Source organism: Scyliorhinus torazame, chromosome 10, assembly GCF_047496885.1.
Source record: "Scyliorhinus torazame isolate Kashiwa2021f chromosome 10, sScyTor2.1, whole genome shotgun sequence".
Lineage (NCBI taxonomy): Eukaryota > Metazoa > Chordata > Chondrichthyes > Carcharhiniformes > Scyliorhinidae > Scyliorhinus > Scyliorhinus torazame.
In genome coordinates, this window is record NC_092716.1 from 173,075,054 (window position 1) to 173,094,240 (window position 19,187).

The window sequence follows — 19,187 nt, forward strand, 5'->3', positions numbered from 1 at the left end:
CGTGGAGTCCGAGGAGATAGGAGAGGTGCTAAATGAACATTTTTTGTCCGTATTCACACTAGAAAAAGGCAATGTTGTCGAGGAGAATACTGAGATTCAGGCTACTAGACTAGAAGGGCTTGAGGTTCGTAAGGAGGAGGTGTTAGCAATTCTGGATAGTGTGAAAATAGATAAGTCCCCTGGGCCGGATGAGATTTATCCTAGGATTCTCTGGGAAGCTAGGGAGGAGATTGCTGAGCCTTTTGCTTTGATCTTTAAGTCATCTTTGTCTACAGGAATAGTGCCAGAAGACTGGAGGATAGCAAATGTTGTCCCCTTGTTCAAGAAGGGGAGTAGAGACAACCCCGGTAACTATAGACCAGTGAGCCTTACTTCTGTTGTGGGCAAAATCTTGGAAAGGCTTATAAGAGATAGGATGTATAATCATCTGGAAAGGAATAATTTGATTAGAGATAGTCAACACGGTTTTGTGAAGGGTAGGTCGTGCCTCACAAACCTTATTGAGTTCTTTGAGAAGGTGACCAAACAGGTGGATGAGGGTAAAGCAGTTGATGTGGTGTATATGGATTTCAGTAAAGCGTTTGATAAGGTTCCCCACAGTAGGCTACTGCAGAAAATACGGAGGCATGGGATTAAGGGTGATTTAGCAGTTTGGATCAGAAATTGGCTAGCTGGAAGAAGACAAAGGGTGGTGGTTGATGGGAAATGTTCCGACTGGAGTCCAGTTACTAGTGGTGTACAACAAGGATCTGTTTTGGGGCCACTGCTGTTTGTCATTTTTACAAATGATCTGGAGGAGGACGTAGAAGGATGGATGAGTAAATTTGCAGATGACACTAAAGTCGGTGGAGTTGTGGACAATGCGGAAGGATGTTACAAGTTACAGAGGGACATAGATAAGCTGCAGCGCTGGGCTGAGAGGTGGCAAATGGAGTTTAATGCGGAAAAGTGTGAGTTGATTCATTTTGGAAGGAATAACAGGGTGACAGAGTACTGGGCTAATGGTAAGATTTGTGGTAGTGTGGATGAGCAGAGAGATCTTGGTGTCCATGTACATAGATCCCTGAAAGTTGCCACCCAGGTTGAGAGGGTTGTTAAGAAGGCGTACGATGGTTAGCTTTTATTGGTAGAGTGATTGAGTTTCGGAGCCACGAGGTCATGTTGCAGCTGTACAAAACTCTGGTGCGGCCGCATTTGGAGTATTGCGTGCAATTCTGGTCGCCGCATTATAGGAAGGATGTGGAAGCAATGGAAAGGGTGCAGAGGAGATTTACCAGAATGTTGCCTGGTATGGAGGGAAGATCTTATGAGTGAAGGCTGAGGGACTTGAGGCTGTTTTCGTTAGAGAGAAGAAGGTTAAGAGGTGACTTAATTGAGACATACAAGATGATCAGAGGATTGGATAGGGTGGACAGTGAGAGCCTTTTTCCTCGGATGGTGATGAATGTTACCTTGTGGGGAGGGGGGGGGGATTCTCCAGCCTCCCAGCCCCCCAGCCCCGTTTTTCTTGACAGCAGGAGGCGGCATACCATTCACTGGCAGCAGCATTCTCTGCTCCTACCACTGTCAATGGGAATTCCCATTGAAGCTGCCCACATCACCAGGAAACCCGCAGGAGAGAGTGCACTGCTGACGGGACCAGCGGACCCCACTGGTGTGAACGGCCGGAGAATTCTGGCCTAGGTTTGGGTATCCTGGTCTGTCCTTTCCAATATTCGGTCATTTAAATGTTGAAGAGTTTAGGATAGTGTAATTTTCATAAGCACTTTTAGGCAACCATTATTTTATATTTAACAATACCCAAGCTAAAATAAGTGGATAATCTGAATTCTTGCACTTACGTTATTGATGCAGTACTGATAGTTTCCTGCAGGTGGCACTGCTGACATTAGTGACATTTGAGAACATATTTAATTGTAACACAGTAAAACCAAAACACAAAACAAATACAATTCCAAACGTATCCTTCCTCCCAACCCTGCCCCCGCAAAAAGCAAACAAATCATAACCAGAAACACCCCTCCCCCAACATAACGATGACCACATCCCTGAAATAGGAAATGAAAGGCTGCCATCTCAAGTAAAACCCTTCTGCCGACCCCCACATGATGTACTTGACCTTTTCCAAGTACAAAAACTCCAGAACATCACTCAACCAGGTCGAAGCACTGGGCGTAACTGGAGTTCTCCACCCAAACAGAACTCCATTCTGGGCTATTACCAGGGCAAAGGTGAGAGCCTACACCTGCATCTGCAGTACCAGTGAGTCTGAGACCCCAAAAATAGCCTCCAGTGGGCAAGACTCTAGCTGAATCACAAGAATCCCTGACATGGTGTTGAACAAGGAGATGCAAAAGCTTATAAGTTTAGGACATGACCAGAAAATGTGTGTATGATTCACCGGCCTCGAGAACAACACTCACACTTATCCTCCACTCTGGAAAACCCACTCATCCGTGCCCTGGTCAGATGTGCCCTATGCACCACCTTGAACTGAATCAAGCTGAGCCTAGCACATGAGGAGGTGGAGTCGACGCTGTGAAGATGCTCACTCCACACCGTCCCCATGGAAAACCGAACCCAGCTCCCCCTCTCACTTCCTTTTTACCTCATCCAACGGAGCTTGCTCCACTGACAAAATTTGACCATAAATATCTGATATCTTCCCCTCCCCCAACTCAGCCAGTGAAAGTACCCTATCCAATCAGGGGGGGGTGGTGCCAAGGGGAAGGAAGGAATCTCCTTGTGCATTAAATCACGGACCTGAAAAACCTAAAAAGATTAGTCTTCGCAAACATCTACAAACATGTCCCCAAACCGTTCCGACCCCTTCTTCCCCCATGACCCGAATGACAAGTCCAAATCCGGCGGAACAAGCGATGATTTCTGCAGATTGGGGCTAACATTGTACATGGCACCCAACTTAAAATGTTGCCTGAGCTGCCTCCATATCCCTACAGTGGCCACTACAAATGAAAGTAGAGCCATAACCAAGGCCTTCCAACTAGTACCTCTACAAGTGCTCACCTCCACCCGCCCCCATATGGAATCCGGAACCTTAAACCACCCTCGTACTTTCTCAATATTCGTAGCCCAATAATAAAATTACAAATGAGGCAGCACTCCGCCCCATGACTGCCTCCCCCACTTGAGGAACATCCTATGAATCATGATGTCTTGCCCGCCTAAATGAAGGAAGATATTAATTTATTCACAAAGGATAATTGTGATTATCTAAATTTATTTTTTTTAAACTTGTAGGAAAAAGAGCCAAAACTCCTAAGTAGCTACATTATCTCCTCTACATACCAGGACACCCTAAGCTCCCTCTCTCCCCTATCCATTCCCATCCACTCCATTGATGACCTCAATGCTATAACCAGAGGCTCAATTGCCAGGGCAAACAATAGGGGGGAACAATTGGACAACCCTGCTTCGTACCTCTATTCAACTGGAAATATTCCAAGCTCAGGGCATTCGTATGAACACTCGTGGTGGGGGCTCTGTATAAAAGACAGATCCAAGATATAAATCTAGACCCAAACCTATACCTTCCAAAGATTTTGAACAGATACCCCATTCCACCCAATCTAAAGCCTTTTCAGCATCCATTGAAATAATCACCTCTGCCTCAGAGGGCATGAATGCCCTGGTGGTTCCTAAGTTTCGAAATTCCTCTGGTATGGCTAGTCAGGCATGTCAGGATAAAGTGTTGGTCCACTTCATTAAAATAATTTCTGAAGTAACCAGGGTGATGTAGATATATGTATTTTTCTCCTGTCTTCTGGGCAGGACAGTTGGTTCACGTGAGGCCCAGAATCAAAGTTCCATGAGGAATTCCTTCATGGAGGTCAGCAGGCTGAAAGCTGGTCGTGTACGATTTGCTTTTCTGGTGACGTTGACTTCACAGCATTGGTATGGTTTGTAGGGATGGTACATAATTTTCAGCAGACGCAGGATAGATGGTGCCAGTTGTCCAGCCTGGCTGGAGCTGCTCCTTTGTGGCCTGCTAGCCGGATTGGACTTGCAGCCTGCTCAACAAGCCAGAATTTTAGGACATATGACGGGCTCTTCATAATATTTACAACAAAGGACATTTATCCAGTATTTGGAAATTGGCTTTGCTTTTCAGGCTGATAATGTCTCAGTCATTATGGGTTGAAAGAGATGCTATTTGTTGTGGATCTGATGTTTGGAAAATCATTGCCCCCCGTAGATTCTCTGGGATAAATTTAACTTTTCAATAAACAGAGTTTGTTATGGGCGGGAATCGAGGGGCGCCACTATTGAATGGCACCCTCTTTTCTTTTTTTTGCCCCCCCCCCCCCCCCCCCCCAAGCCGAGGCCGCACTTAGCTGCATATCCTGCACTGAGGAATTCCGACAAGCGCAGCTCCTCAGCTCAGGAAGCGACCGCTCAATCCCCCCAACACGACCCCCGGCCCCAATGCCCGAGCTCACCTATGGTGGGGTCCTCGAGCCCCCCGCACCCCACCACATACAGACAGGGCACCCCCAGGCCCGATCCCCGGTGTGGGGAAAATGCCAGCTTGGTACCTTTGCACTGCCAGCCTGGCAATGGGTGGTGGTGCCAGGCTGGCTGTGCCAAGGTGCACAGGTGGCATCAGCAGTGTCAATGTGCCAACCTGGCCAGAGGCCGACCACCCAGGGGGCTTCCAATCACCTGGGAGATCCTCCCATATGTTGGTATGCCTGGTTCACGTTTGTGGGGACCAGCACTAATTGGCGCTTGGCTGGGGTCTCCTTGGCGAGGCCGACAGATGGCAGGTGACCGTTCGATCCAATGTCAGCACAGTTTTTTTTTTTTTAAATTTCATGCCCTGGCAATTAATAAATTACCCACATTTTTTTCTTTCCCAATTAAGGGCAATTTAGTGTGGCCAATCCATCTAACCTGTACATCTTTTTGGATTGTGGGGGTGAAACCCACGCAGACACTGGGAGAATGTGCAAACTCCACACAGATAGTCACCCAAGGCCGGATTTGAAGCTGGGTCCCTGTCACTGTGAGGCAGCACTGCTGAAATGAAATGAAATGAAAATCGCTTATTTTCACAAGTAGGCTTCAAATGAAGTTACTGTGAAAAGCCCCCTGCTAACCACTTAATGATCTTCGTTCAGCAAAAAAGGCCCAGTTTACAATTAAGAAATAGAATTGAGAATATTTTTTTAAAATATATATATTCCATCACAATAGAAATTAAAACAAAGCTTCAATGCTTTAAATATTATTGCTGCCATAAAACTTAACTCTGACCAGCTTTTGGCCGCCTGGCTTAATATGTCCTTCAATTTTAACAAATTTTGGTTGATAAGTTCCCTGTGAAGCCTCTTGGATACTAAAGGCAAACTATAAATGCAAGTTGCCATTGCCATGTTCCAAGGTTTCCCTGTTGGCACCTATGCTGTGCGTTCATTGCAGCAGCTCTAAAGGCAGGGTTAGTTTCCACATCACTCAGCCTTGTCAGTCCTCCTCTTCCCTGATCCAGTCCCTCTCATTGACCGTGTGCATATCCACCCTTCCGTCTTCCTTGCTGCTGTCTGCAGGTCGCCCGAGCACCTGGAAGCAAGAATCTGATCAATGTTCTACTTTTTAAATTTGAATTCTGTAACATTGATAAATCGAAGATAATGAGTGCTGTGAAGTGAAATAAACAGAGAAAAAATAGACTAAACCTGTCTAGGTTACAGGATGTAAAGGACTTTTGTAAATTCTGATGGATTTTGGTGGACCGTATTTTTACTTGGGTTAGGTAACCAATAATGGGAGCTCATTGATTTAATATCCTCACTCATAGTAAGGAAATATTTATTTACACAAGTTGGCTGGAGCATTGCTTTGCCACAAGGAATGTTTGAGTCAGCAACCATTACATTTTCGGCAAAAATTGAATGAATATTTGATATAGAGGAGGTTACAAGCCTATAGGGAGAGAGGCTGGTAGGTTTGGAATTGCTCTAACAGAGACCTCGCACAAGCGTGGAAATTGAATTGCCTCCTGTAGTGCTATAAATGTTTGTGCTGATAGTGTAGGAATTCATGAGAAAATTAGATAGATGTTTGAGGGAATGACTAATAAATCAGCCAAATGGACCACAGCCTTTTCTCCTCCTGTACTGTCCTGTGTCCTTGATTGTCACTCTTAACAAATTGTTCAGAAACATCTCAAAAGTGCTTCACATGTCATGAATTGCTTTGAAATTGAGTGATTGCTGGTAATTAGACAAACATTAACAGGATTTATGTGAAAAGAACAGTTGAGTGCTTTGAAGGATGCTGACAGTTTCAGAAGTCACGAGTACTAATGTGGTAAGTGCTTAGGATCACAGAATGTTACAGCACTGAAACGGGTCATTTGAGACATCATCTCAGTGCTGGTATTTTATTTCCCCATAGCCACCTAAACTAATTCCATTCTCCTGCATGCTCCCCGCACCCTGTTATATTCTTTTACAAGCAATTATCTAATTCTCTTTTAAAATAATTTGTTGCCTTTGCTTGAGGAATTATTTTAACCTTACCGTTGATTTTATTTTGTGTGAATATCTTAAATTAGTGCCCTGTTAGCATCTCAAAGATTAGTGAAAATAATGTGTCACTAATTACATCAACATAAACCTTTATTGTGACAATCTCTCTGATCACTTCTTAATATTCTCAATTCCAGTGAAAAAAGCCTGAACATATCCAGCCTCACTTTAGAACTGTGATCTTTCAGTCTTGGTAACATTCTAGAGAATCTACTCTGTATCTTTCACTGCCTTGATATCATTCTTACTGTTGGGTACCCAGAACTAAAACATCCCCCATGGCAGGTTTTCCCAGGCAGATGCAGCGAGCATTGATCTCCGGCAGGATCTTCCTTTTCCCCACCGCCAGGGATCGACTTTGGTAGGACCCGATGATCCAACCGGCAGAACAGACCGAAAAATCCCATCCGCTATTTCAACTATATCCTAAATTAGATTTCGTATAAATTCAACATCGCCGCTTGTTTTTCTATGGTTTGATTTTTGACACAAGATCAAGGATTCTGATTGCTTTTGAAAAAATCTGATTTCTTTTGGGAAAAAAACGTCCTGATCCACATGTGATGCCGCTGTTAGCAATCAGTTAACAAAGCGATTTTGGATGACTGGATTTTTTCTTACTGGTGACAACACAAAGGATTAACATCAATCACTCTGCAAATTCAATAGATTGCATATTCCAGTATCTTATCATTGAAGGTGCATTGGGCGACACGGTGGTGCAGTGCCTTGCTGCATACGGCGCTGAGGACCAGGGTTCAATCCCAGCCCTGGGTCACTGTCTGTGTGGAGTGTGCACATTCTCCTCTTGTCTGCGTGGGTCTCACCCCCACAACCCAAGGATGTGCAGGTTAGGTGGATTGGCCATGCTAAATTGCCCCTAAATTGGAAAAGATAAATTGGATACACTTTATTAAAAAAAAAAATTATTTTAAAAATCATTGAAGGTGCATTTCCTTTTCCTATTCTTACTTCGAAAATGAATATTCATAGACTAGAATTCCTACAGTGCAGAAGGAGGCCATTCAGCCCATTGAGTCAGCACCGTAACACAGTGGCATTGCTGTCTCACAGCCCCAGGGTCCTGGATTCAATTCTGCCTCGGGTGACTGGCTTTGTGGAATTTGCACTTTCTCCCCGTGTCTGTGTGGGTTTCCTCCGGGTGCTCCGGTTTCCTCCCACAGTCCAAAAATGTGCAGGTTAGGTGGATTGGCCAGGCTAAATTGGTCCTTAGTTTTCAAAAGGTTAGGTGGGGTTACTGGGTTACAAGGATAGGGTGGAGGTGTGGGCTTAAGTAGGGTGCATTTTCCAGGGGCTGGTTCGGACACGATGGTCCAAATAGCCTCCTTCTGCATTGTAAATTCTATGACTCTAGGAAAGAGTACCCTACTGAGGCCCACACCTCCACCCTATCCCAGTAACCCCACCTAACCTTTTTGGGCACGAAGGGACAATTTAGCATGGCCAATCCACCTAACTTGCACATCTTTGGACTGTGGGAGGAAACAGGAGCACCCGGAGGAAACCCACGCAGACACATGGAGAATGTGCAAACTTCACACGGGCAGTCACCCGAGGCCAGAATTAAACCTGGGTCCCTGGCGCTGTGATGCAGCAGTGCTAACCATTGTGCCACCGTGCCGCCCGTATTAAATTGTGTATGCCAGCCAATTGGCCATTCTGCTGATATATTTCTATCTTCCTGCAGCCTTAGAGAATTTGCCAAACTTCAGTTTATTGCTTCGTCAGTTACTGAGCCCAGATCATTGATATATATAAAGTAAAAGCAGCTGTAAAACACCACCTACATTACCTTTCCAGTGTGAGAAACGTCATTTACCCTGAACTTTTTCTTTCTGCCTTTTAACTTATCTTTGTGATGCATGTTCTGTAATTTCCGCTATTATATTTGTGTTAAGTCAGTCTTTCCATTCCTTTTTATATTTTGCCTTTTCCTCGTTCCTTCTATTTCTCCCGGCTTTCATTTTGATCCTCTGTTGGGAGGCACTGCTGAAAAAAGTCAGTTCAAACCCAGTACACGCAGTCCTGATGAAAAAACATCCTCCAGATTATTTATCTGTCCTATTGAGAGCAGTGCCATTTGTTTTCCAGGAGTTCTTCCTGAACGTGAAGGATATTTTGCGGACCCCAACAGATATCACAGGACAGTTTGAGAGGTGGCAGGAGCAGGAGCTGACACTTAATAACCGGTGAGTATCAAATCAAACATTGGGGGTGGGCATGGAGCAGAATAGTGAGGCAGTTCAGGAAAAGGCTTTTTTGTGATCATAAATTACTGGGAAGGTAAATATAATTAAAAGCTACAACTGTATTGATTTCTAAGTGAATAAAGCACTGCATGCTGTGCATCAAATCATATAAACTTGAACATATCAGGTTTGATTCCGTTTCGCACTGTTAGCTGATCTCGGCTGGGTTGGAATAATTAACCCTGCACTAAATGCACAATTGAGTATTAAGAAAGTATTCTCCAGATCAGGTGAGCAAACCTTTAGTTTTGCCTTCTTGTTGTAGGTCTAATATATTATTAACACACAGCAGGCGGCACGGTAGCACAGTGGTTAGCACTGTTGCTTCACAGCACCAGGGACCCGGGTTCGATTCCTGGCTTGGGTCACTGTCTGTGCGGAGTCTGCACGTTCTCCCTGTGTCTGTGTGGGTTTCCTCCGTGTGCTTCGGTTTCCTCCCACAAGTTCCGAAAGACGTACTTGTTAGGTGAATTGGACATTCTGAATTCTCCCTCGGTGTACCCGAATAGGCGCCGGAGTGTGGCGACTAGAGGCTTTTCACAGTAACTTCATTGCAATGTGTTAATGTAAGCCTACTTGTGATACTAATAAAGATTATGATATAATAATAAGCATGCAATAATAGGCAGCTAAACCAAGCAATGCTCAAATGCATTTTTTGTTTATCAGTATGATTATATGGTGGCATGCAATTTTATCTGGTCAATTTGTTTTCTGACATTAGTGATCCTGGTACTCTACTAAGCCATGCTAGAGTCTAACCTTTTTGGCCTTAACAGCAATACTTCCATTCACTGAACTGTGTTAATGCATTGATGATACAAGTGAGGTGTTCATCCCCTGACTAAGAATGATGATATTGTTTATAAATGCCAGGACAAATTCTGAGATCTGTCAGGACAGGATCCACCCTTTGGAATAGATTGGAAACATTTTTCAATTTGACAAGTGTGACCATAAACTTGAACAGCCTGATTGAATGGTAAATTTAATGCACAACTGGACACTGGCACTTAGCCATATCTGTAACCTTCTTTCAGATCAATAATGTTGAGAGCACTCGAGCTTCTCAAGGATCTCCTCCATTCAGGTTTTAGGATACTGTAAGGATCCTTCCTGTTGATTTCCTTATTTCCCCTTTTTTTTGCCGTTATCATTTTGGTCCATGGATGCTGAATGGCCATGTATATTTAAGTCAAGCAGCAGAGAGGACGAGAAATTCAAAAAGTTGCAACACAATAAATGCCGCTAGTATCCGAGCAACAGAACTCAGACTTTGTGGCATCCGAGAGATGGGAAGGGACCCGATTGGATTTGTTGGCTGGTGGGCAATGAATTGTGATTGGGTCCTACTGGAGTGGGATGATTTGACTTTCTCTCTCTCTCTCTCTCTCTCTCTCTCTCGTTAGCCAGCGTATTTGCTGAATATTTCATTATAGGTCTTATAACTAAAAGGTAATTGTGTTACATTTACATTCCTGAGTTTATGAAGACATGGGATTGAACAAATGTACACTGCACCCGGTGATACCCAACTGGGTGATCGGCCGACTTTATATACATAGTAATTAAGCTTCCTCTGCCCCCTTAGCGGAAAGTTCTTATTCCGCAAAAGATTCTGGGAATACAATTGTCCTCACCAATGCAGATGCAGGATATGACATTCCTCCCACCGCCCCCCCCCCCCCCCCCCCCCCCCCCTCCACCACCCATCCAAAAGTCCAAAGGACCTGGACCCTCCAAAGGCTGTGAACGGGGAGGAGAAGAAGAAGGGCGACGGACTCTTCGGCTCAGGAGAACATCCTGTGCCCTGGACTCCGGGTCCGACGGCGAGTATTGCATCAGGGAACGTGGTGGGAGCGTGGCAGGTGGGAGTTGCACAGCAGAGTCCACACAAGGGGGCTGCAGAAGGCTGCATCTCTATTTCAGGAATCCAAAGAGGAAGCAGTCAGCGTGTTCGCGTTGAGGCATTCACGGGGCGGCACAGTGGGCCAGCCTGACAGCAGGACTGGATAATTCAGAACAGAGGCGCACATCAGAAATCAATTGAAGGGGCAGCCTCTGCAACCGAAGGTGATCCAGATGGCTGCCGACCCGAACCTGGGAAGAGACCGACCCAGTCTGGTGGAAAATAGTCCCCGAGAGCCAGCGGGCCTTGGCGGCAAAATCTCGGACAAATACTGTGTCCCCTGGAACAAAGTGCCGGGGCAGTCGCTGCTGAACAGGGCAGCATCCCTGTAGCTCCTGGCTATGGCATACTTTCACCCCAATATCAGGGAATAGCAAGCTCAGATGGGTACAGAGTTGTCGGCTCATGAGCATCACAGCTGGAACCACTCCAGTCACAGGTTGCGGTGTAGTCCAATAAGCGAACAAGAACCAGCCTCACAGCCATGGAACCAGAAGTCTGTATCCGGAGCCCACGTCTGAATGGCCCACTCAGATACCGGATGGTATAGGACCGTTCGCACATACCGATTCCCGTTGACCTTTAAGAACTCCGAGAACTCCTCACTGGTAAAAGAAGCCCCGTTATCTGTGATGAGGACCTCGGGAATGCCATGCGTTGAAAAAGAGACCGGCAGCTTCTTGATGGTTGAGGTGATCGCTGTCATTCTGTGAACCTCCAACCACTTGGAATGGGCTTTCACCAAAAGTAGAAACATCGAGCCCATGAATGGACCATCAAAGTCGGCGTGAACCCTGGTGCAGGGGGCAACATGGCCACTCCAGGGATGAAGGGGCGTGGCGTAAGGGACTTCCTGGTGCTCCTGGCAAACGGACATTGTTGAGTCACTTCCTCTCAGTCCGTATCTATTCCTGGCCACCAGACATTGCTCCGCACCAACATTTCATCTTAGACACCCCCGGGTGTCCGTTGTGTAGGTCCTTCAATATGAGCTCTTGCTCCTTTGCCAGGACCACAATCCACGTGCCCCACAGTAGAATACCGTCTTCTGGGGAAGGGAAACTCTGGGGACCTGTACGGACAACTTTTAGAAAGGATGCACTCCCCACAGGATGAGACGAGGGAAAAATGGGAGGAAGAGCTAGGGACGGAAATAGGGTGGGGACTCTGGAACAAAGCACTAAGCAGGGCCAACTCCACCTCCTCATGCGCTGACAGTGGTGCACCGAGCACACCTGACAAGAACTCGACTGAGCAGGTTCTTCCAGGAGGTATAGGACAAATGTGAACGGTGCCAGGGAAGCCCGGCTAACCACACCCACATGTTCTGGTCATGCCCCAGGCTTGTCGGGTATTGGATGCCGCCTTCGAGGCAATGCCCAAGGTTGTAGGTGTGAGAATGGAGCCGTGCTCAAAAGTGACCGTCAACTTATAATCCCCACAGAGTCGGACGATCCCGTCCTGTTTTAGGAAAGGGTACCGCCCGGTTGACGAAATGCACGGGCTGAATAATATCCAAATTCTCCAACTGGTTGAGCGCGGCTACCACCTTTTCCACCAAGGCGTAGGGAACTGGATGGTGCTGGAAGTAGCGTGGCTGAGACATCAGGTCAATTTGTATTTTGGCTACGGCCCCTTTTATGGTCCCCAGGCCAGGCTGGAAAACGTCCAGGAACTTGCTAAGTACCTCGCGCAGCCCACCAGACGCCACCTGCAGAATGTTCTGCCAAGCATAGTTGGCGCAACCAATTGCGTCCTAGCAGGCTGGGGCGCTCCAGTGAACAACAATAAGGGAAGGTAAGCCGACTGATGGCCATAAACAACAGGGATCAACATCATCCCCACAAAATGCAGTAGTGTATGTGGCCAAACAAGCTGCCATGTTGCCAGGGTCAAGGTTTGTATGCCCTGTTGTATATGGTCAAAGGTGCTCCGAGCCATCACGGACACCGCTGCCCCAGATTCCAGCTCCCTGCTCAATATGTGCCTATTTACCTGCACTGGCATCCGAATGGGGGCTACACAGGGTGCCGCCACGGACCCATCCCCGGGTCACTGCCCATGTGGTGTTTGCACATTCTCCCCGTGTCTCAGTGGGTTTCACCCCCACAACCCACAGGTGTGCAGGCTAGATGGATTAAAATTGGCATTTGTAGTAATATCAACTTTCATTTATATAGGACTTCCAGTGGTGGCCGTGATGTGAGTGGTTGTGCATTTGGCAGCTCCCGCTCGAAATTGACCTTTTGCCCGTTTGTAGGGTGGATGTTTTGTGGAAGAAAGGTGTAGGGCTGACTGGAAAAACATTTGACTCCGCTGGTGGATGGATCCACGGACCAGAAGTGGGTTGAGAAGAAGGGAGCAGTTGGAGCAAGAGAATCTTCGTGCGCCACAGGTCACGATGGCGGAAGGTAAAGGGTTTGCCTTGCCTGCCCAATGGTTGACAGAGCAACTGGTAGACTTTTTAAATGAAAAGTTTAGCCAAGAGAGGAGGGAGGCCCAGGAGGACCTACCTAAGGTGGTGGAACTGTTAAAAGCTGGAATTGACCATGTGGAGCAGAGACTGGACTCCCAGGACTAGGCTATTCGGAAAGTGGAGGAGGGGGTGGGGGAACACGAGGAGCAGCATGCCTCGTTGGGGGTCGAGATAGGTGTGATGCAGGGGACTCAGCAGCGATTAAAGGAGAAGATGGAGAACCGCTTCCTGAGGCAGAACCTAAGAATTATTGGGATGCCTGAAAGCATCGAGGGAACGGACGTTGTCACGTAGGTTGGGGCAAGCGGGGTGGAGGGGAATCAGCAGGGAGAAGGAGGCTTAAGCCTGTTGGGTGGAGGCTGCCAGGCTAGCTAGGCAGGCTAGTTAACTGGAGTTGGGGAGTGATCTGGTGGTTAGTGTAGCAGAGGGGGATGGGGTAGTTGATTTGTTTAAGGGAAGGGGGGGGGTTGCTGACAAAGGTGCTGTTGCAGGGATGGAGCATAGGAGGGAGTGATGACATCTGAGGGTGGGCATGGGCCAGGGGCTGGCCTAGGAAGCAGTATGGTTGATCGGCTGGGGGGGGGGGGGGGGGGGGGGGGGGTGATGTCCTCCAACCAGGTTGGTCACATGGAACGTTAGGGGCTGATTGAGCCAGTTAAATGATCGCTTGTTTTCGCTCACCTGAGGTGCTTGAAGGCGGGCGTGGCCTTTTTACAAAAAACACACTTGAAGATCGGGGACCAGACAAGGCTAAGGGAAGAATGGGTAGGGCAAGTCTTCCATTCAGGATTAGACCTAAAGACGCTGGCGTTTGAGGTGGGAAATATATTAGCAGATTCGGGGGGAGGGTTTGTGATGGTGAGTGGGGAGCTGAAGGGGATGCCCGTGGTCCTGGTAAATGCCCCAAATTGGGATGATGTGGAGTTTGAGGTGAGTGCTGGGGAAGATCCCGGATCTGGACTTGCACCAGTTGATTATGGGGCGGGAGGACTTTAACACAGTCATTGATCCAAGGTTGGACCGGTCGAGCCTGAGGTCGGGGAGGGTGTCGGTGGTGGCAAGGAGCTGAAGGGATTCATGGAGCGCATGGAGGGGTGGACCCGTGGAAGTTTGGGAGGCCGAGGGCGAAGGAGTTTTCGTACTTCTCCAATGTACAGAGGATGTACTCTTGGATTGCTTTTTTTTGTGGTGGGTAAGACGTTATTGGCGGGGGGTGGTCGACTCTCCATACTCAGTGATCATGGTTTCAGACCACATATCACATTGGGTGGACTTGCAAGTGGATCGAGGTTGTGCCAGGGCCCGCAGTGGAGGCTGGATGTTGAGTTGCTAGCGGATGAGGAGCTATCGGAGCCCCTGCTAGACGGGGTTTGTAGAGGGGAGGCATCTGTCAGCTAACATTAGGCTTCTGTTGAACGTTATAATGATATAGTCCTTGGAGGGATTGAATGTGGAGGTGGTGTTCGCTATTGATGTGGAGAAGGCTTTTGATCGGGTAGAATGGGAATATTTGTGGGAGGTACTGGGGCAGTTTGGGTTCGGGCAGGGGTTTGTGGACTGGGTCCGGTTGTTGTGTCAGGCACTGCCAGCGTGTGTAAGGATGAACCGTGTGAGTTTGGGGTATTTTCGGTGGCATCGTGGGACGAGGCAGTGGTGTCCACTCTCCTCATTGCTCTTTGCCTTGGCGATAGAGCCACTGGCAATGGCATTTAAGAGCGCAAGGGTTTGGCAGGGGATAGTGGGAGGCAGGGGTGATGGTGGTGGAGCATAGGGTTTCACTATTTGCAGACAATCTGTTGCTCTACATGTGGGACCCATTGGAAAGTATTGGAGGTACCATGGGCATTTTGGTGGAATCCGGCCGGTTCTCTGGGTATAAATTAAACATTGGGAAGGGTGAGGTCTTTTCGACCCAGGCGAGGGGGCAGGAGAGGAGGTTGGGTGAGCAGCCGTTTAAGATGGTGAGGGCAAGTTTCTGGTATCTGGGTATCCATGTGGCGCGGGGATGGGAGCAATTACATAAATTGAATTTGGCCTGGTTGGTGGAGCAAATGAAGGGGGATTTTAAGAGGTGGGACGTGCTCCTGTTGTCATATGGGGGCAGGTGCAGTCCGTGAAGATGACGGTACTCCCGAGGTTTTTATTCGTGTTCCAGAACATTCCGATTTTTATTTCAAAGGGCTTTTTTCGGGAGATCGATAGAAAGCCCCATGGGTGAAGAAGATGCTGTTGGAATGGGGACATGGAGGGCTGTGCTGGCCTTGCCAACCTTAATGAACTATTACTGGGCAGCAAATATAGCCATGGCCAGGAAGTGGGTAGTGGGGCAGGTGTCGGTATAGGAGCAGATGGAGGCAGACTCGTGTAAGGGCAGTAGCTTAGGAGCACTGTTGACGGTGCCACTGCCGTTCTTGCCGCCCAGGTACTCCACAAGTCCGGTAGTGGTGGCGGCCTTGAGGGTGTGGGAAAGTGGTGGCAGCACCTGAGGCTGGAAAGGGCCTCGGTTTGGGCTCTGAGTTGTGGGAATCGCAGGTTTGTTCCGGGGGGATTGGACACAGGGTTCCGGGCGTAGCGACGGGCGGGGTTTGAGCGGTTTGGAGACCTGTTGGTGGGGGGGCCGAGGCAGCTTTTCAAGTTTAGAGAGGTTGGTAGAGGAGTATGAGCTGCACGGCGCGAATGGGTTCTGGTACTTACAGGTTCAGGACTGTGTGAGGAAACAGGTGCCGTCCATTCCTGACCTGCTGCCCCCGGGGTTGCAGGACAAAGTGTTGTAGAAAGCAGAGGTTGGTGAGGGCAGGGTGTCGGAGATTTACAAAGAATTCATGGACTGGGAGGGCGCCCCATTAGGAGAAGTTAAGCAGAATTGGAAGGAAAAGCTGCGAGAGGTGCTGGAGGCCTGATTATGGGAGGAGACTCTGGGAAGTGTGAAAGCATCCTCTTTGTGCGCTAGGCTTCGCCTCATTCAGTTTAAAGTAGTTCACAGGGCGCATATGACGGTGGCCAGATGAGCAGGTTTTTTGAGGGGGTGGAGGATATGTGTTGGCGGTGCGCGGGGGGGGATACCATGTCCACATGTTTTGGGCCTGTCCGAAGCTGGTGGGATTTTGGCGGGGGTTCACTGACATAATGTCTGAGGTGCTGAGGGTGAAGGTGGTTCCGAATCCAGAACTGGCAATGTTTGGAGTTTTGGAAGACATGGGAGTCCGGGGGGTTGAGAGAGGCTGACGTTTTGGCCTTTGCCTCTTTGGTAGCCTGGAAACGGACCTTGTTGGGATGGTGGGACTCGGGCCACTGAACCCGGGGGATGTGGGTGAGCCACCTCGCGGAATTCCTTTGGTTGGAAAAAATCAAGTTCGCCTTGAGAGGGTCTGTGGAGGGGTTTGCCCGGAGATGGAAACTGTTTATCGATTTCTTCCAGGATAATTAAGTCAGCAGGGGAGGGGGGTGCGGGGATGATGGTTATTTATTTATTGTGAGATTTCCTGTTTGTTCTCTTTGTAGTTTTGGTTGTGTTTGATGTATTTTTAAATAAATGCCTTAACTTGCATTTATATAGTATTTCCAATACAGAAAAGCATCTTGAGACTCTTTTTTAAAAAAAAATATATTTTATTGAAAATTTTTGGCCAACCATCACAGTACATTGTGTATCCTTTACACAGTAATATAACAGTATAAATCACAATGGCCTGTTTTATAAACAAAAAATAAATAATATATAACAAAAAACGAAAACTAACTCTAAATGGCAACTGCCTTGTCTCAGATAAGCGCACTCCAAAAATATGATTTAACAGTCCAATATACAATTATCTATAGCAACAACCTATACATATTATACATATATATTAACAAACCTGAGAGTCCTTCTGGTTCCCCCCCCCCCCCCGGGCTGCTGCTGCCTTCTTTTCCATTCCCTCTATCTTTCTATGAGGTATTTGACGAACGGTTGCCACCGCCTGGTGAACCCTTGAGCCGATCCCCTTAGGACGAACTTAATCCGTTCCAGCTTTATAAACCCTGCCATGTCATTTATCCAGGTCTCCACCCCCGGGGGCTTGGCTTCCTCCCACATCAACAGTATCCTGCGCCGGGCTACTAGGGACGCAAAGGCCAAAACATCAGCCTCTCTCGCCTCCTGCACTCCCGGCTCTTGTGCAACCCCAAATATAGCCAACCCCCAGCTTGGTTCGACCTGGACCCCCACTACTTTCGAAAGCACCTTTGTCACCCCCACCCAAAACCCCTGTAGTGCCGGACATGACCAGAACATGTGGGTGTGATTCGCTGGGCTTCTCGAGCATCTCGCACACCTATCCTCCACCCCAAAAAATTTACTGAGCCGTGCTCCAGTCATATGCGCCCTGTGTAACACCTTAAATTGTATCAGGCTTAGCCTGGCACACGAGGACGATGGGTTTACCCTACTTAGGGCATTCGCCCACAGCCCCCCCTCAATCTCCTCCCCCAGCTCTTCTTCCCATTTCCCTTTCAGCTCATCTACCATAATCTCCCCCTCGTCTCTCATTTCCCTATATATATATCTGACACCTTACCGTCCCCCACCCATGTCTTTGAGATCACTCTGTCCTGCACCTCCTGCGTCGGGAGCTGCGGGAATTCCCTCACCTGTTGCCTCGCAAAAGCCCTCAGTTGCATATACCGGAATGCATTCCCTTGGGGCAACCCAAATTTCTCGGTCAGCGCTCCCAGACTTGCAAACTTCCCATCCACAAACAGTTCTTTCAATTGTGGTACTCCTGCTCTTTGCCATATTCCAAATCCCCCATCCATTCTCCCCGGGGCAAACCTATGATTATTTCTTATCGGGGACCCCACCAAGGCTCCCGTCTTTCCCCTATGCCGTCTCCACTGTCCCCAAATTTTCAAAGTAGCCACCACCACCGGGCTTGTGGTGTATTTCTTCGGTGAGAAGGGCAATGGGGCCGTCACCATAGCTTGTAGGCTAGTCCCCCTACAGGACGCCCTCTCCAGTCTCTTCCACGCCGCTCCCTCCTCTTCTCCCATCCACTTACTCACCATTGAGATATTGGCGGCCCAGTAGTACTCACTTAGGCTCGGTAGTGCCAGCCCCCCGCCCCCCCCTATCCCTACTACGCTGTAAAAATCCCTTCCTCACTCTCGGGGTCTTCCCGGCCCACACAAAACTCATGGTACTCTTTTCAATCCTTTTGAAAAAAGCCTTCGTGATCACCACCGGGAGGCACTGAAACACAAAGAGGAATCTCGGGAGGACTACCATTTTAACCGCCTGCACCCTCCCTGCCAATGACAGGGATACCATGTCCCATCTCTTGAAGTCCTCCTCCATTTGTTCCACCAAACGCGTTAAATTTAACCTATGCAATGTACCCCAATTCTTGGCTATCTGGATCCCCAAATAACGAAAGTCCTTCGTTACCTTCCTCAGCGGTAAATCCTCTATTTCTGTGCTCTGCTCCCCTGGATGCACCACAAACAACTCACTTTTCCCCATGTTCAATTTATATCCTGAAAATTCTCCAAACTCCCGAAGTGTCCGCATTATCTCTGGCATCCCCTCCGCCGGGTCCGCTACATATAGCAACAAATCATCCGCATACAGAGATACCCGGTGTTCTTCTCCTCCTCTGAGTACTCCCCTCCACTTCCTGGAACCCCTCAATGCTATTGCCAGGGGCTCAATCGCCAGTGCAAACAATAATGGGGACATAGGGCATCCCTGCCTTGTCCCTCGATGGAGCCGAAGGTATGCAGATCCCCGTCCATTCGTGACCACACTCGCCATCGGGGCCCTATACAACAGCTGTACCCATCTAACATACTCATCTCCAAAACCAAATCTCCTCAGCGCCTCCCACAAATAATCCCACTCCACTCTATCAAATGCTTTCTCGGCATCCATCGCCACCACTATCTCCGCTTCCCCCTCTGGTGGGGGCATCATCATTACCCCTAGCAGCCTCCATATATTCGTATTC

The 19,187-nt window shown here is 48.1% G+C and overlaps 1 protein-coding gene and 1 long non-coding RNA gene across 3 annotated transcripts in view; one reads left to right on the forward strand and one right to left on the reverse strand.

The window, feature by feature from the left end:
- The window catches only part of cars1 (cysteinyl-tRNA synthetase 1), a 140,077-nt gene that overhangs the window by 74,879 nt on the left and 46,011 nt on the right, over positions 1-19,187 (forward strand). For both annotated transcript variants that reach the window (XM_072518953.1, XM_072518952.1), the window contains one exon: positions 8,664-8,761. In XM_072518953.1, coding sequence (XP_072375054.1) covers positions 8,664-8,761 — 98 coding nt within the window. The remainder of the gene's footprint in view (positions 1-8,663; positions 8,762-19,187) is intronic.
- Positions 5,198-19,187, reverse strand: part of LOC140431044 (uncharacterized) — an 80,217-nt gene continuing 66,227 nt past the window's right edge. The window contains exon 4 of the long non-coding RNA XR_011949596.1: positions 5,198-5,580. This is a non-coding gene — a long non-coding RNA (uncharacterized lncRNA). The remainder of the gene's footprint in view (positions 5,581-19,187) is intronic.